Source organism: Stomoxys calcitrans, chromosome 3 (assembly GCF_963082655.1).
Source record: "Stomoxys calcitrans chromosome 3, idStoCalc2.1, whole genome shotgun sequence".
Classification (NCBI taxonomy): domain Eukaryota; kingdom Metazoa; phylum Arthropoda; class Insecta; order Diptera; family Muscidae; genus Stomoxys; species Stomoxys calcitrans.
This window is the reverse complement of record NC_081554.1, coordinates 55383895-55400952: the sequence shown is the minus strand read 5'-3', so window position 1 is coordinate 55400952 and position 17058 is coordinate 55383895. Positions and strand designations below refer to the sequence as shown.

At 35.1% G+C, this 17058-nt stretch overlaps 2 protein-coding genes across 2 annotated transcripts in view; one reads left to right on the top strand and one right to left on the bottom strand.

The window, feature by feature from the left end:
- The window catches only part of LOC131995751 (uncharacterized), a 134190-nt gene that overhangs the window by 13929 nt on the left and 103203 nt on the right, over nt 1–17058 (top strand). The gene's annotated exons all lie outside the window — the stretch shown is intronic.
- The window catches only part of LOC106091575 (CAR1 transcription factor-like), a 100097-nt gene continuing 89731 nt past the window's right edge, over nt 6693–17058 (bottom strand). The window contains exon 4 of the mRNA XM_059365463.1: nt 6693–6832. Coding sequence (XP_059221446.1) covers nt 6693–6832 — 140 coding nt within the window. The remainder of the gene's footprint in view (nt 6833–17058) is intronic.

Below are 17058 nucleotides of genomic sequence, written 5' to 3'. Positions count from 1 at the left end.
CTGAAAATTTTTTTAGTAACTTTTCACTGTGAAAATTTTTTTGTAATTTTTCACTGTAAAAACAACAGAATGTTTCTTCCTCATTTTTCGACATAAACATCGAATATTATCTTGTACTTGCCATTCTTAGTCTTGCAAATGCAAATTTGCCAAGAACATTCCATTAAGGAACAGGGGTAAACTTCTCAAATATCAATGAGTGCTGTCCGAAGCTGAGTGATATGGGCATCATTTTTATAGCTGAGTCCGAACAGCGTGCCGCAGTGGACACCTCTTTGTGGAGAAGTTTTTATATGGTGGTTGCCAATGCAAAATTTGCTCATGAACATTCCATTAAGGAACAGGGGTAAACTTCTCACATGTCAATGAGTGCTGTCCGAAGCTCAGTGATAAGGGCATCATTTTTATAGCTGAGTCCGAACGGCGTGCCGCAGTGCGACACCCCTTTGTGGAGAAGTTTTTATATGGCTGCTATACCAAGTGGTTCAGTAGCTCCGAATTTCGCTAGCATTAGGAGGGGATAACCACCGCTGAAAATTTTCTTTCTGATTTTCTCACCAGTATTTGAACCCAGGCGTTCAGCGTCATAAACGGACATGTTATTTTCTGCGCTATGGTGGCCTCCTACGGTTAGTTTGAGTCTTAGGGATTCCAAACTAATTTTCTCAACCAATGAACTGAAACAATTTGAGCTGGCAGTTTAAAATTTGAAAGGCTCAAAATTTGCAGCAGCCTTAAATGTGCTGTCACACAAAATAGCCTTTTTCTATTACCAAGCATTCAGGCGGCAAAAGTGCCACACAATTCTTGAAGCCTACACCAAATCAATCATGGGGGGGGGGGGGAAACAAACAAACAAACAATGTCTGACGCCTGAGGGTTGCTTCGGCCTCAGTGATGGAGGATTGATGAAATAGTAGGCTTATCTAGGACAACATTTTTTCCAAGGTACATAAGCACTTTTCAGTTTTGCATTAACTAAATAATCTACAAATTCAGCTGCATTGCAATCACAACAAACTACTGCAAGTGGCTTCCCGCTAATTTTATCTGGGAGTATTTAAGTTTTATAATTCAAATGAAATGCTTCCCTGCTGTGAAAGGTACATTTAATTAGCACTTACTATTCAGATTAAAATCTCATTTGAGCAATGACTAGTTGTTGGTGCAATTAGTATTTAAAATGTATTCCATTGAAAGCAATCACAATTAGAGCATTCAAATTAGGGAGCATTTACTTGGAGCTCAAGTTAATTAATAACACTTATACGCAACATGGGACACTCCAATGACGACAAGACGTCTTAGCTGCATTGAATATGAAATGGTGTTTAAGACAAAATTTTTAATGAATTAAAACCACAGGGAACTTCAATGCGTAGCTAAGGATGTTTCCTGCAAGCAACTTTGGTATAGTCATCACCATGAATCTTTAGAGAATCTTATGTTCGCAGCTAAGCTTGGGTTTGGCTAATAAAGAGAAGGTGTATATGCTGTACGACAGTAGTGTACTTATATTAAAAGCTAGAGCTATGGGTATTGAATTGATTATATTACCATTGGTATTTAATATTTCGATATTCGTTGCAAAAGCAATGACAAAATTTAGTATACTTCCCCCCTTCCCATGGTAATGGGTATACAAAACTGCACTGTCCCTTAAGTAGTTACAGTTGTAGTTTGTTGCCAACTTTTTATGTAACAACGTAGACAGGGAAATGGCTTGTCAAACTGCAAAAACCACCTACGGGGTATCATGCAATGACATCTATGGTATAGTCATTTATCTACATCAGACATCAAGATTGCTGACTTTGAAGCACCCGCTTCGCTTCGCTTTGTTACCAAGATGGAAAATCAATGTTACAAAGACCAGAAAAGAAAACCAAAAATTAAAAAATCAACAACTATGTAAACCAAAAAAAAAAAGAAACAAGCATAGAAGTAAGAAATGAAGCCCACATATGAACATAGGTTCAATGCAATGCAATTTGGTCCAATCACATATGGGGCACTCCACACAAAGTTGAGAAGTAGCGAAAATGTTTGAAATTTATATAAAAATACTTACTGACATTCGATTCAGAGAACACTTACCTGCAAAGAAACAGAAAAATATATATTTTAAATGTAAAACTAAATTAAGTTCTAATATATGTTCATCTTATCCAAATTTTGTCAACAGTTGTGAACCCAGGAAGTTTTGCGAGGTACCGAACTATGTACATCTACACCAAAATATAGTCCCATATAGACCAAATCAGTTAAGAATGTCAAGGGGAACCAAATTTGGCCAAATTGGTCTATACGGCAGCTATACCCAAATATGGTCCCAATCCTATTTATGCCATATGAAAGCTAAGCGAAAGATTTTTGGGTACTTAATGACCCTTAAGCAGTTATGCAAACACTGAATACTGTATGAAACTTGGGTCCAAGACATGTTTGCATTTCCCACCTCACCGCTATAATGCATGATGTACCTCTCAGGACAATATGGAACATAAACAAAAGTCGCATAAAAAGGTGGCCCCAACTAATGTCTTCAGCCTTAAAAATTTTTTACCTTTAATTTTTTGGTTGAGACAAGTGATGTGAAGTGATCAGGTGGTCCAGGTATACAAACACTTTATACATCTGGCACGTTGGCATTTAACCTCGTACTAATAGAATTTGAGATGGCTACATATGCAGAACTATGTTGGTCTAGTCTGTAGTTAGAAGTTAAAGCCTTTGCATCTGCAGCTGAATATCGCTTCATATAACTTAACCTCATGAAAGTCTTTTTATCCCTCCGGAAACGCCGCTTGGTCTAGATCTTCCACTTTGTATCGTTGGATCTCTCGCTTTAGTTAGTGAAAATATAATGTGACGTCTGTGGATGGTGATTGACAATACACCATATGGTGATTTAGGTAGGACGTTTGTCTACTAACAGCGATGGGCCTCATAAGAACTTAGGAAACATCTTAAATCAGATCGCAGATCATCATTCTGTCAAGTCTAGATCTAACTAATTTTTTAATTCCGATCGACCAATGGTCTAACATGTTATGTAGTCTGTTATGTGGTTTCTTGACTGTTCGCCAAAAGTGTTGCTGGCGAGTCGAGGTCTTTTTTTAAATCCCAAAAATTGTAGTAGCGTGTGCTTTTTTTGAGAGATTATTGAAAGATCGGTTTCCAACGAGGCAACAATTTTTTCGAGAGATAGATTTTTTATCTATAAATCAGGTTTTAAAGAACGATTTTTATAGATAAATCGGCTTTTAATGAACGGTTTTTATCGATTTTATTTGAAAGAGCGATTTTTATTGTGAGAACCATTTTTATCAAGAGATTGATTTATATCCAGAAATTGATTTTAATCGAGTGTTCGAGTTTTTTATCGAAAACTCGATTTTATCGATTTATATCGAGATATCGATTTTAATCGATATATCGCTTTTTTTGGAGAGATCAAATTTTAACGACTTTTACTTTTATAGAGGAATAGACTGCTATGGAGAGATATAAATTTTTATCAGTTGATTGTTTGTTTTACATTGGGTTGCCCAAAAAGTAATTGCGGATTTTTTAAAAGAAAGTAAACGCATTTTTAATAAAGCTTAGAATGAATTTTAATCAAATATACGTTTTTACACTTTTTTTCTAAAGCAAGCTAAAAGTAACAGCTGATAACCGACAGAAGAAAGAATGCAATTATAGAGTCACAAGCTGTGAAAAAATTTGTCAACGCCGACTATATGAAAAATCCGCAATTACTTTTTGGGCAACCCAATATATTGAGATAACGATTTTTAAAGCGCCATCTATTTTTATCGAGAAATCGTTTTTATTCGAGAATCAATTTTTAATTTATTGTTTTTGATCCAACGAACAATATTTTTTCGAGATATCGGTTTTTTCGAGATAATTATTTTATCGAAAAATCGATTTTTGTCGAGAAATCAATTTTTATCGAGCGACCTTTTTTGAAAGAAATATATTTTTGAAAGAAATATATTTCACTTGAGAGATCAATTTTTCGAATTCGATACATGGATTATTATCGATAGACTAACTTTCATCGAATTTCTATATAATGTCCCATACATAATCGAATGATAGAAATCGAAGGTAAGATTGTTGTCCAGAAATGAATTTTATCAACATAAAGGGTGATTTTTTTGAGGTTAGGATTTTCATGCATTAGTATTTGACAAATCACGTGGGATTTCAGACATGGTGTCAAAGAGAAAGATGCTCAGTATGCTTTGACATTTCATCATGAATAGACTTACTAACGAGCAACGCTTGCAAATCATTGAATTTTATTACCAAAATCAGTGTTCGGTTCGAAATGTGTTCATTCACCGTAACGTTGCGTCCAACAGCATCTTTGAAAAAATACGGTCCAATGATTCCACCAGCGTACAAACCACACCAAACAGTGCATTTTTCGGGATGCATGGGCAGTTCTTGAACGGCTTCTGGTTGCTCTTTACTCCAAATGCGGCAATTTTGCTTATTTACGTAGCCATTCAACCAGAAATGAGCCTCATCGCTGAACAAAATTTGTCAAAATTTGAACACATTTCGAACCGAACACTGATTTTGGTAATAAAATTCAATGATTTGCAAGCGTTGCTCGTTAGTAAGTCTATTCATGATGAAATGTCAAAGCATACTGATCATCTTTCTCTTTGACACCATGTCTGAAATCCCACGTGATCTGTCAAATACTAATACATGAAAATCCTAACCTCAAAAAAATCACCCTTTATATATTTTATCGATTGATTGATTTTTGATCGAACGAAAGATTTTTATTGAGAAAACAATTTTATCAAGAGATCGTTTTTTATCGAGAAGTCGATTTTAATCGAAAGATCTATTTGTTAATTTCGAAAGATTTCATGCTGCGGCACGCATTTTCATTGAGTTTAAAGAACTTGAATCGGATCGCACTCATTGATCTGTGAGAAGTTTGCCTTTGTTCCTTAAGGGAATGTTCATTTTATGTTTAAAGCGACTTGTTTGTTGACATAGATTTTTATCAATGGATCAATTTTCATAGAGATCGCTTTTTGTCAAGCAATCGATTGTTTATAGAAAGGTCGTTCCTTATCAAGCGATGATTTTGAATGAAGAGTACGATTTTCATTGATATATCGATTTTTATAGAGTAAGCAAAGTTAATTAAGCAAACAACTTTAATCGAAAAGTTAAATTTTATTTTCGATTTTCATAGAAAGATTGACTTTTGTTTCGAGTAATCGATTTTAATCAATGTATCGATTTGTTCGAGTAATCGATTTTAATCAATGTATCGATTTATATCGATTGATCCATTTTAATCAAGATATTGAAATTTAGGAAGATAGATTTTTTATAGAGATATCGATTTTTACCGAGACACCGATTTTTATCCAGATATCGATTTTTATCGCTACATCGATTTTATCTTCTAGCGATTTTATTCGAGTTATGGATTTTAGTCGAGTTATCGATTTTAAATGAACTATTTTAATTGAGAGGTCAATTTTAATTGACCCACGGCTTATCGAAGATCTACATCGTTATATTCCCGAAACTAATCTGTCTTTCCCATGTCCCATACATAATCGAATGATCGATTTCGGTTGTTATCGAATGATCTAGTTTAATCGAGATATCGATTTTGATTGTAATATCGGTTTTTATCGAGATATCGATTCCAATCGAGTTACAGATTTTTACCGAGATATCGATTTTAATGGATACATGGATTGTAATCAAGATATGGATTTAAATTAATATAGTATATTGATTTTAATGGAGGTATCGATTTTATCTACACATCAATTTTAATCGTATTATCGATTTTAGCCGTGTAATCATCATCAAATCAAATATATCTATTTTTGTTATTATATAGATTCTTATCGAAATCAAATATATCTATTTTTGTTATTATATAGATTCTTATCGATATATCGATTTTAATCGAGTTATCGTTTCAAATCGAGATGTTGATTTTAAACGAGATATCGCTTTTAATCGAGAGTTCGATTTTTATTGATCCAATGGCTTATCGGAAATCTACATCTTTATATTCCAGAAACTAATCTGTCCTACCATCTACATCGACTGACTTGAAGATAAGAGTTAAACTATACATTGCCACTTTTTTATTTTTTTGTATTTTTATTATTACCTTTTTTCCATTATAGTTACCTTTTTTCAAATTCTTTCAAACCTCTTTGCTAATGCAAATTGTAATACTTCAAACGAGTTATCGACTTTTCGATGGTGATATCGATTTTTCTCGATATCTCAATTTTAGTCCACATCTCGATTTTAATTGATGCATCAATTTTAATAGAGATATCGATTTTAATTGAGGTATACTCTGCCCTTCTATGCGCATCGACTCGAAGTCAAACTGTATATTGGCGCTCCACCGTATTTTGTATTTTTGTTCCAATGTATTTGATGAGCAAAAAAAATTTACATTTTTAAATTTCATCAGAAAGAATGAAAGCAAAGAGGTTTGAAAGAATTCAAACCTCTTTGCTAATGCATCGACACTTCGATAAATCCTATGTAATGTCCCATATATAATTCCCAAACATAGATTATTGGAAGCAAAAACTTTTGTCATCAGAGGCAATAGATGTGCATGGCAAAAGAATTGCCTTTCTCCAATGTAACTTCATTGGATCCCTTCTATGCTAGCTAATGTGGTATGAGAGATCATGACAATAGAAAGCATTTATGTTCAAATTGAAAATAGTTGGTTTTTTCGATTTAACATCGATATCCATTATCTCTCTCTTCAGTTGTTGTGTGGTTAAGGATTGCAGTGGTATTTCTATTATTTGTTGTAATATTTTTAGGTTTTTCTTTTCTTAGAGACCATGTTCGATGTTCGATTTTTGGTTTTAGTGAAGTCTGAATGAATGATTTGTTGCACTTTGGATAAAAATATATAAGGAATGTGATTGACATTATCAAAGATGATTTTCTCTGCTCCGAACTTTGACTATTCAGTGGTGTAAAGAATTTTCTCTGCAGACAAGTCTTTTAGAAATTTTCTAAAAAGATTAAATTTCAAGAAATTTTCTCTGAAGACTAAATTTTAAGAATTTTTCTCTAAGGACAACATTTTAATAAAATTTTCGTTTAGTACAAAATTTAAAGAGACAATATTTCAAGAAATATTCTCTGAAAACAAAATTTGAAAAAAATCACTAGAGAAAAAATTTTAAAATTTTTTTTAAAAAGTAAAAACATTTCAGAAGTTTGCTCTAAAAACTTTTTCAATTAAATATTCTTTTCAAACAAAATTTCTAGGATATACTCGTATCTCTTAGCACAAAATTTTACAAAAATTCAATCTTCTTTTGTGGTTAAGAAGCATTTACATTTTTTTCAATCACCAATCGCCTGAAGTTGTGGATGCAAATGTTCAATTTGTTTTTAATATACTCTCTTAAAGGAAGGTTACCAGCCAAATCCAGTGTAGATTGCATGCTTAAATCTTTAAGTCCTTAGTCCTACGTAGTCCCACAATATATGAGATATGATATGCACGCCGAACAATGGGTGTTGCCATAAGTTTTGTTGAATAATGATGTTTGTTCGTTGGTTTTTTTAGGAATTGGGTTGGATCATGTACATGTACTTCTGGGCCGTCTGGACTGATGTTGTAAAGCGAAGCATGTGCTCAACTATGACCATTACAAAAAAAGGATGCTTTGAGTTGCGACTTAGACATAATGCAAAATACAACAAAAAATTAAAACACGGTAATGGTAATATCTCTAAGAGAACTCAACTACGAAAAAAAATGCAATCATAGCAAGACCAATATAACTAAAAGACAGTCTGTGGCACACAAAAAGGACATGTAAAGACAAAACTCACTCACTCGTTCACATTTTATAATCCTGGCAAAGGATGAATGGCCAAGAAAATATAAAATAAATATAAAAAAATAAAAAAATCGTTCATACATACGATTTATCCATAAGGAACTTGTAGGGCACATAGACATGGCAAAAGACAAAACAAAAAATAAAACAGTGAACATAACAGAACGAAAACGGAGAAGATTTATGTTCAAGTTCCTTACAAAAACCAAATGTGAAACGAAGATAGAGAAATTTTAAAAACATACGGCTAAACAGATTGGAGTCTTATAATAGATTAGGGTTAACACATGGAATATATCAATACAACATTTCTAACACAGTGACGAGATGATAGCCTTTGGTGGTAATCGAGCCCATGACTCCCGTACTGGTAGTCCGGGGCGCTTGATACTTATGTAGCATTCATCAACAACAAACCTCTATGCAAACCAAATTTGGAACGGAGATAAGAGGCACTTTATAACCGGCATTTTCAAATTATATCAAAATCTAATAAAACCAAAACATAAAAGAATGTTGAACATTGTAGAAGTCATTGCGTTATATTTCAGATCATTAGGATAAGAATTGCGCTTTGTAAGAGGCAAAATCAGGGGATCGGTTTATATGGGAGCTTTATCAAGATATTGATCGATTCAGACCATATTCGACACGTATGTTGTAAGGCATAAGAGAAGCCGTCGTACAAAATTTCTGCCAAATCGGATGATAATTGCGCCCTCTGGAGGCTCAAGAAGTCAAGGTGCCAGATCGGTTTATATGGCAGCAATATCAGGTTATGTACCGATTTGCGCCATACTTAGTACAGTTATTGGAAGTCATAACAAAGCACCTCATGCAAAATTTCAGCTAAGTCGGATGAGAATTTTCCGCTCTATTGGCTCAAGAAGTCAAGATCCAAGATCGGTTTATATGACAGCTATACCAGATTATGAACCGATTTGAATCATACTCAACACAGTTGTTGGATGTAATTTCAGTCAAATCGAACGAGAATTGTGCCCTCTCGAGGCTCAAGAAGTCATGACCCAAGATCGGTTTATATGGCAGCTATATCAAAACATGGACCGATTTGGCCCATTTACAATCGCAACCGACCTACACTAATAAAAAGTATTTGTGAAAAATTTCAAGCGGCTAGCTTAACTACTTTGACAGTTAGCGTGCTTTCTACAGACAAACGGACGGACGGACATGGCTAGATCGACTTATAATGACATTACGATCAAGAATATATATACTTTATTGGGTCTCAGACGCATATTTCGAGGTGTTACCAACAGAGTGACGAAATTAGTCCCCATCCCCATCCTATGGTGGAGAGTATACAAAACGCTATGCTCTTAAGAAGTTCAATGGAGAGAAGAATAAATGCAATGGTAGGGCTCCATTCGAAATGCTTAGGACATATCTCGAAGCAACTAAAATAACGCACAAAATCAAATTTTATCGAGCCTTCTTTGTTCCTTAGCACTATAAACGAAAGTTCGATTTTTCTCGATTTAAATTTTCATATCGATACTTATTGGGAGACCAACTACTTTCACCTTATCGAATGTTATCGAGAGTTCGATTTTTGTTCACAGACCAACTTTCGCCAATATATCGATTTGTAACATGCGAACGATTTTTATTCAAAGACTGATTTTTATCACGAAATCAATTTTTGTGAATGGGTCATTTTTTATCACGAGATTGATTTTTAACGATAGATTGACTTTTATGAAGAGGTACGTTAGGTGACAGTCTGCCATTAGACGCACTTAGACGTTTTCGTCCATTGTGTTACCACAGCAGCAGGTATCAAGACATACCTTTTATTGAGAAATTACAGTGCACCCGCTATAATGGTAAATCTCTGTCAATTCTTATTGACAATTTTAATCAAGAGACCGGCTTTTATAGCGCCTCAGATTTTTATCGATAGATCGACTTTGGTAGCGCGTGCGATTTTTATCGAGACATCAATTTGTAACAAGAGTTCGATTTTTATCGGGATATCGATATTTATGGAGATTTTAATAAAACACTCGAATTTAATTGAGCTATCCACCTTTATCGAGAAATCGATTATCCATTATGATCGACAGTTATTAAGAGATCAATTATTATCGAAATATACATTATTATTGAGAGGTCGATTATTACTGAGGGATCAATAATTATCGAGCGATCGATTTTGAACGTTATTTCGATTTTAATCGAAGGATTGATTTTTATCGAGAGATTGATATTTGACGAGAGATAGAGATTTTTATCAAGAAATGGTTGCTTAATAAGAAATTGATTCTAGTAGAGAAATCGATTTTTATCTACCGAACGACTTTTATCAAGAAATCGAAGAATAACACTTTCATTCATCAAGAGATCGGTTTTTTTTTGAGAAGTCGATTTTTTCCATTTTAACGGTTAGATCGATTTTTTTAGTGGTCGAATGCATTCGAGCGAAAGGTCTAATCGAATCAAGCGATTGACTTTTATCAAGAAATCGACTTTACCAAGAGATTGCTTTTTATCGAGATACATTTTTAACGCGAGATAAATTTTTAACAAGAGATCTATTTAAATAGGGTGAAGGATTAAATCGACAGGTTGATTTTTAATCAAAGCTTAATTTTTAACGACAGATCGATTTTTATCGAGAGATTTATCATTTTCGAGACATATTTTTATTCGAGTGTAAGATTTTTAACGAGGGATCGATTTTATCGCAACATAAATTTTTATCAAGATATAGTTTTTTCGAAAGATCCTTTTTTCTACACATCGATTTTTATCGAGAAATCGATATTTATCGAGCAAACAATGTTTATAAAGCCAAAATTTTTATCAACAAATTTTTTTTTATCGAAAGAAGGATTCTTGATTGATTTGATTGATTGATCAAGCCAAAAATTTCAATCAAGAAATTGATTTTATGTGGAAAAGGATTGATTCGGGCTTTATAGAAAGACCGATTTTTATTAGTAGATCGAGAAAACAGTTATTTTCGAGAAATCGGGGTTTATCAATAGAGTGATTTTTATTGGGAGATTAATTTTTCTATTGGAGAGGTTAGATATCAGCCTAAACGCTTAACGCCTGGGTTGGAATCTTTGCGAGAACATCAGAAAATTTTTTCCGCGATAATTATCCCTCCTAATGCTAGCGGCAATTGTGAGGAGAAAAAAAGGTTTAATGGCAACCCTGTAAAAACTTCTTCCCAAAAAAAGGTATCGCACTGCGGCACGCCGTTCGGACTCGGCTATAAAGGGAAGCCGAACTTCAACTAGAATCGGAAACACTCATTGATGTTTGAAAAGCTTCCCTATGTTAATTCCATTGTTCATGGTCGAATTTGTATTAGCGTTTGTCCCCCAGGATCGGATTGAGTTATTTCACGGCAGTCCTCTAGCCTTCACCGCCCAATCATATGCCTGTTTCACCGCTATTGGCAAATTTACAATTTTTTTGATTTTTATCGAGAGTTTGATTTTTAGCTAGCGATCGGTTTTTACCACTAGATCAATTTTTGCAAAGTTATCGGCTTTTGTCGAGCGAGAAAATCGAGAAATCGATTCTTTATTTTCATCAAGCGATCGTTTTTAACCGAGAGAACGAGTTTTTACAAATGGATCGATTTTTATCAAGAGATCTTTTTTACCAGTCGGACGACTTTTCGATGTTGACAGATCGATTTTTATAGAGAAAGATATCGATTTTTATCGAGATATCGAATTTAAGCGAGGGATCTAGTTTTATCAAGATATTGATTTTTTTAAAAAGATCTATCGATTTTAAGCGAGAGATTAATAAAATAATCGAAAAATATTTTTTTCTTTCCAGATCATTTTTATTAAATCATTGTGTGTTTCTTATTAAGAAATCGATTTATTTTTATCGAGAAATCGTTTATTTTCAAAAGGTAAATTTTTATTAATAAATCTATTTTTGTTCAAAGAAGAGATCAAAGAAATCGTTTTAATCGAGAAATCGATTCTTTATCGAAACAGATTTTTATCCAGAAAACGAATGTTAATGAAGCAAACGACTTCTATAAAGAAATTGATTTTCGTTCAAATCGATTTTTACCGATCATGTGTCTCCCACTACTGACACTTATTAACAACTTTAGTGCAAGTTCACGCGGTCAAATCTATTACTTTAACTGCATTTTTCTGAATATTAATCGTCGCAAGATATTCATCGTTATTATTGGGTTGCCCAAAAAGTAATTGCGGATTTTTTAAAAGAAAGTAAATTCATTTTTAATAAAACTTAGAATGAACTTTAATCAAATATACTTTTTATACACTTTTTTTCTAAAGCAAGCTAAAAGTAACAGCTGATAAAGAATGCAATTACAGAGTCACAAGCTGTGAAAAAATTTGTTAACGCCGACTATATGAAAAATCCGCAATTACTTTTTGGGCAACCCAATAGTTTTGAAAAGTGCAAACATTACTTCGAATTTGGCCATAAGACTTATGCGATTATTGCACATCATAAACAAACGAAACATCCAATTCAGTTACTTCTAGTTCTATTATCGCGCAACCGTTAATGAGAATAGAACCACTTTTCATTGGTGGTATCTGTGTGTTTCGCCAATTTTAAGGGAGCTGCTATTGTCATATTCCAAAGACTACGGCATTCTCCAAATAATTGAGTGTCAAACTAGTCCCAACTGTATATTGCCACTTCAGCCTTTTTTTTTCCTCTCCCAACAAAAGTACATCGATGCTCAGTTCGTGTAAGAAACTTCCCATGAATCTCTAGAACAACTTCAACACCCAGGGTCTGTGTGATTTAAGTTCTTTCAGCACTTATCCACTGCAATGTTCGTTTAAGTGCTCAGGATAATGGAATGGAGCTTACTTTAAATTTGTTTCTGGTAAATGTTTATTTGTATCCCAACTTTGAATGCTGCTAAAGGACATGATGTGTGAATGGCATGCAAGGAACCCATTTGCAGAGAGCAATGTGTTTGTGTGACTCTTTTTTCTCCATTATCCATATGAGTCTTTTATGTTTTGGCATTTGTTTTTTTTTTTTTTTTTCTTATTCTTCTCTCTATGCATTATTGGACATTCAAATATTTGTTGGGTTATGTCAATAGAAATCTCAAGTCCTTTACGAGAGAACTTCATTTGATTAAGGAGTTGATGATTTTGTTAGTTCTGGGGCTAAGCAATGGCTGAATGGATGAGAAATGCAGTTGTAAGAAACAAAGTTTTGTAGTTTTGTTTTGATTAAATTTTAGTTAAAGTTTCAATTTACAGTGGAAATACAAAAAAAAATATTTTTTAAAGAGTTACTGAAATTCTACACATATTCCCATTGCAACCGCCAACTGCTGCACATAATCCCTAGGGCTCTTAGAATCTTATCCAAATAAACATTAACTGCTAATTGGTGTCTGGCACTCTATATCCTCTGTCGTTTTGTACTTAAAGCTTTGGGTTGCACATTGCGTCCCTTATGGTGGCCTCTTATACGGCCATAAGCCATGCAAAGTTTTACGTCACCACATGTAATTGCCGAGACAACTGTCCACATTCATATTAACCAAGTGGTTTCTGGATGCACCCACGCAAATGAATATGGCCAACACATTCATCCGTCCATATGGGAGTTTCTGGAGTGCGATAAAATTTAAGTGGAAATCAAAACCACACCATGGTAGCTCAGTGACAGTTGTTACGACTTTTCATTTTCTGCAATGCAGACCAACGCCACCAAATTCTACTGCCAACTGTGGATCTAATGTCATTTTGTGTCCCCCCAGAAATTGGCCATTCATATGCTGAGAATTGCAAAAAAAAAAACCAAACCATTCAAGAATCCTCTAATGCGAGTGACACTAGCAGTTAACATTGCCTGCCTTTCAGGAAGCGTGGAAGAGGGAGCGTATTAAGTGTAAAAAAAAGAAATCTGCATACGCGCCCAAATGGTTATGGTCAAGATGGCGTCAGCACATCCATGAAATTTTCACCAAATTCTAGCAGTGATTGCTGGCACATAATGGACACACAATACAAAATAAGTGTGGCAAGCATGGATAGTTAGGAAAAAACTCAATCCCATTATAACGAACGACAAGGGAGCCATTGCATCGTAGGCTATGACTCATAGCCCAGCTAGGTGCCCTTTCACGCCCCAACATTTTTACAATGATAACGAATTGATAATGAGTTAACCTTATATCCGTATTTTATGGGTCGCGAAGTACGCGACTCTAGTCATAGCAATTTCGCTAGCGTTTTGTCCAATAAGCCAAGATTCCCAGTTCTTGTCAGTGAGTTTGGTTCTTCCTCGGTTTTGGCATAAAGACGATGTTGCTAACATTGAGGCAGGACTTGTCCCTGTATAGTGTGGTTGTCACTCCACCATTGTATTTTAGCCTTAGCATATTCGCCTTAACTATCGATTTCAGCTGTTTCCATATCTAGCCTAGTTAGGCCCAGTATGGATCTAGTACTGAGCAAATGCTTTTTTTTATACTCTCCACCATAGGATAGGGGTATACTAATTTCGTCATTCTATTTGTAATACCTCGAAATATGCCTCCAAGACCCCATAAAGTATATATAATCTTGATTGTTGTGACATTTTAAGTCGAACTAGTCAAGTCCGTCTGTCTGTCCGTCCGTCCATCTGTCCGTCCGTCCGCCGGTCTGTCTGCCCGTCCGCCGGTCTCTCTCTCGAAAGCACGCAAACTTTTGAAGAAGTAAAGCTAGGCACTTGAAATTTTACACAAATACTTCCTATAGGTGTAGGTCGGTTGGGATTGTAAATGGACCAAATCGGTCCGTGTTTTGATATAGCTGCCGTATAAACCGATCTTGGGTCTTGACTTCTTTAGCCTCTAGAGGACGCAATTCTCGTCCGATTTGACTGAAATTTTGCATGAGGTGTTTTATTATGACTTCCAAGAACTGTGCGGAATATGGCCAAAATCGGTTCATAACCTGACATGGCCACCATATAAATCGATCTTGGGTCTTGACTTCTTGAGTTTTTAGAAGGCGTAATTCTCGTCAGATTTGGCTGTAATTTTACATGTGGTGTTTTGATACCACTTCCAACATTTGTGCGAAGTATAGTCCAAATCGGTTCATAACCTGGTATAGGTGCCATATAAACCGATATTGGGTCTTGACTTCTTGAACTTTTAGAAGGCGTAATTCTCGTCAGATTTGGCTGTAATTTTGCATGAGGTGTTTTGGTGTCACTTCCAACATTTGTGCGAAGTATAGTTAAAATCGGTTAATAACCTGGTATAGGTGCCATATAAACCGATCTTGGGTCTTGACTTCTTGAGCTTTTGGAAGGCGCAATTCTTATCCGATTTGACTGAAATTTTGCACGTGGTGTTTTGATATCACTTCCAACATTTGTGCGAAGCATAGTCCAAATCGGTTCATAACCTGGTATAGGTGCCATATAAACCGATCTTGACTTCTTGAGCCGCTAGAGGACGCAATTCTCATCCGATTTGGCTAAAATTTTGCATGAGGTGTTTTATTATGACTTCCAAGAACTGTGCGGAATATGGCCAAAATCGGTTCATAACCTGACATGGCTGCCATATAAACCGATCTTGGATCTTGACTTCTTGAGCTTATAGAAGGCGCAATTCTTATCCGATTTGGCTGTAAATTTGCATGAGGTGTTTTGGTATCACTTCCAAAATTTGTGCGAAGTATAGTCCAAATCGGTTCATAACCTAGTAAAGGTGCCATATAAACCTATCTTGGATCTTGACTTCTTGAACCGCTAGGGGGCGCAATTATCATCCGATTTGGCTAAAATTTTGCATGAGGTGTTTTATTATGACTTCCAAGAACTGTGCGGAATATGGCCAAAATCGGTTCATAACCTGACATGGCTGCCATATAAACCGATCTTGGGTCTTGACTTCTTGAGCTTTTAGAAGGCGTAATTCTCGTCAGATTTGGCTGTAATTTTGCATGAGGTGTTTTGGTGTCACTTCCAACATTTGTGCGAAGTATAGTTCAAATCGGTTCATAACCTGGTATAGGTGCCATATAAACCGATCTTGGATTTTGACTTCTTGAGCCGCTAGAGGGCGCAATTATCATCCGATTTGGCCAAAATTTTGCGTGAGGTGTTTTGATATGACTTCCAAAATCTCTGATGAGTATGGTGCAAATCGGTACATAACCTGATATAGCTGCCATATAAACCGAACTGGGTTCTTGACTTCTTGAGCATCTAGAGAGAGCAATTCTCATCCGATTTAGCACAAATTCTGTTCCACGGCTTCTCCCATGGCCTTCAATATACGTATGCAATATGATCTGAATCGACTGATACAGCTCCCATATAAACCTATCTCTCGATTTTGCTTCTTGAGCCCCTACAAGGGGCAATTCTTATACGAATGGACTGAAATATTACACAATGTTCTGCATTCAATTAATTTCTGGTTCGAATCGGACTTTAACTTGATATAGAGAGAAATTGATTTTTTAAAGCGATAAATTTTTATTCAGCGGACGATTTTTATAAGGCGATCAAATTTTATCGAAAGATCGATGTTTATGAGAGATCCATTTTTATCGAGATATCAATTTTCATCAACCGAACGGTTTTTACCGATTGATTTTTTTTTAGGGTACAATGATTTTTATCGATTAACAAATCAATTTTTACCGATTAATCGAATTTTATCGAGAAATCGATTTTTAGAAAGGGAATAAATATTTATTCAACCCACGATCTTTTTATGTCGAGAGATCAATTTTTATCGAGATATCAATTTTATCAAGGAAACGATTTTTACCGATTGATCATGTGTTAGGATACATCGATTTTTTATCGATTGAAAATCGATTTAAAGCCCTTTGTGAACAGCAATAAATTTAGCAAATTTTATCCAAAACAATGCAATTTTTGAAATTTTGAGAGGGACTTAAACATTTCTTGGGGTCCTTAGCCCACCCCCTAGGGGTCTTTCTACGCTTTTGCTTGATGGTAAGAATGAGCTTGAATCAGCAACAAGCCTGCTGGCAGGAGTCATGTTGAGAAGTGATGAGGAATCGCATCATGGTGGGTTGAACGAGATGTTGACGAGGTTTAGACTGACTGCAAAGAAGGCTGTACCTCAGGACAAATTCATCTAAGCTGATGGAAGACTGTGACCTGTACAAGGCATCCC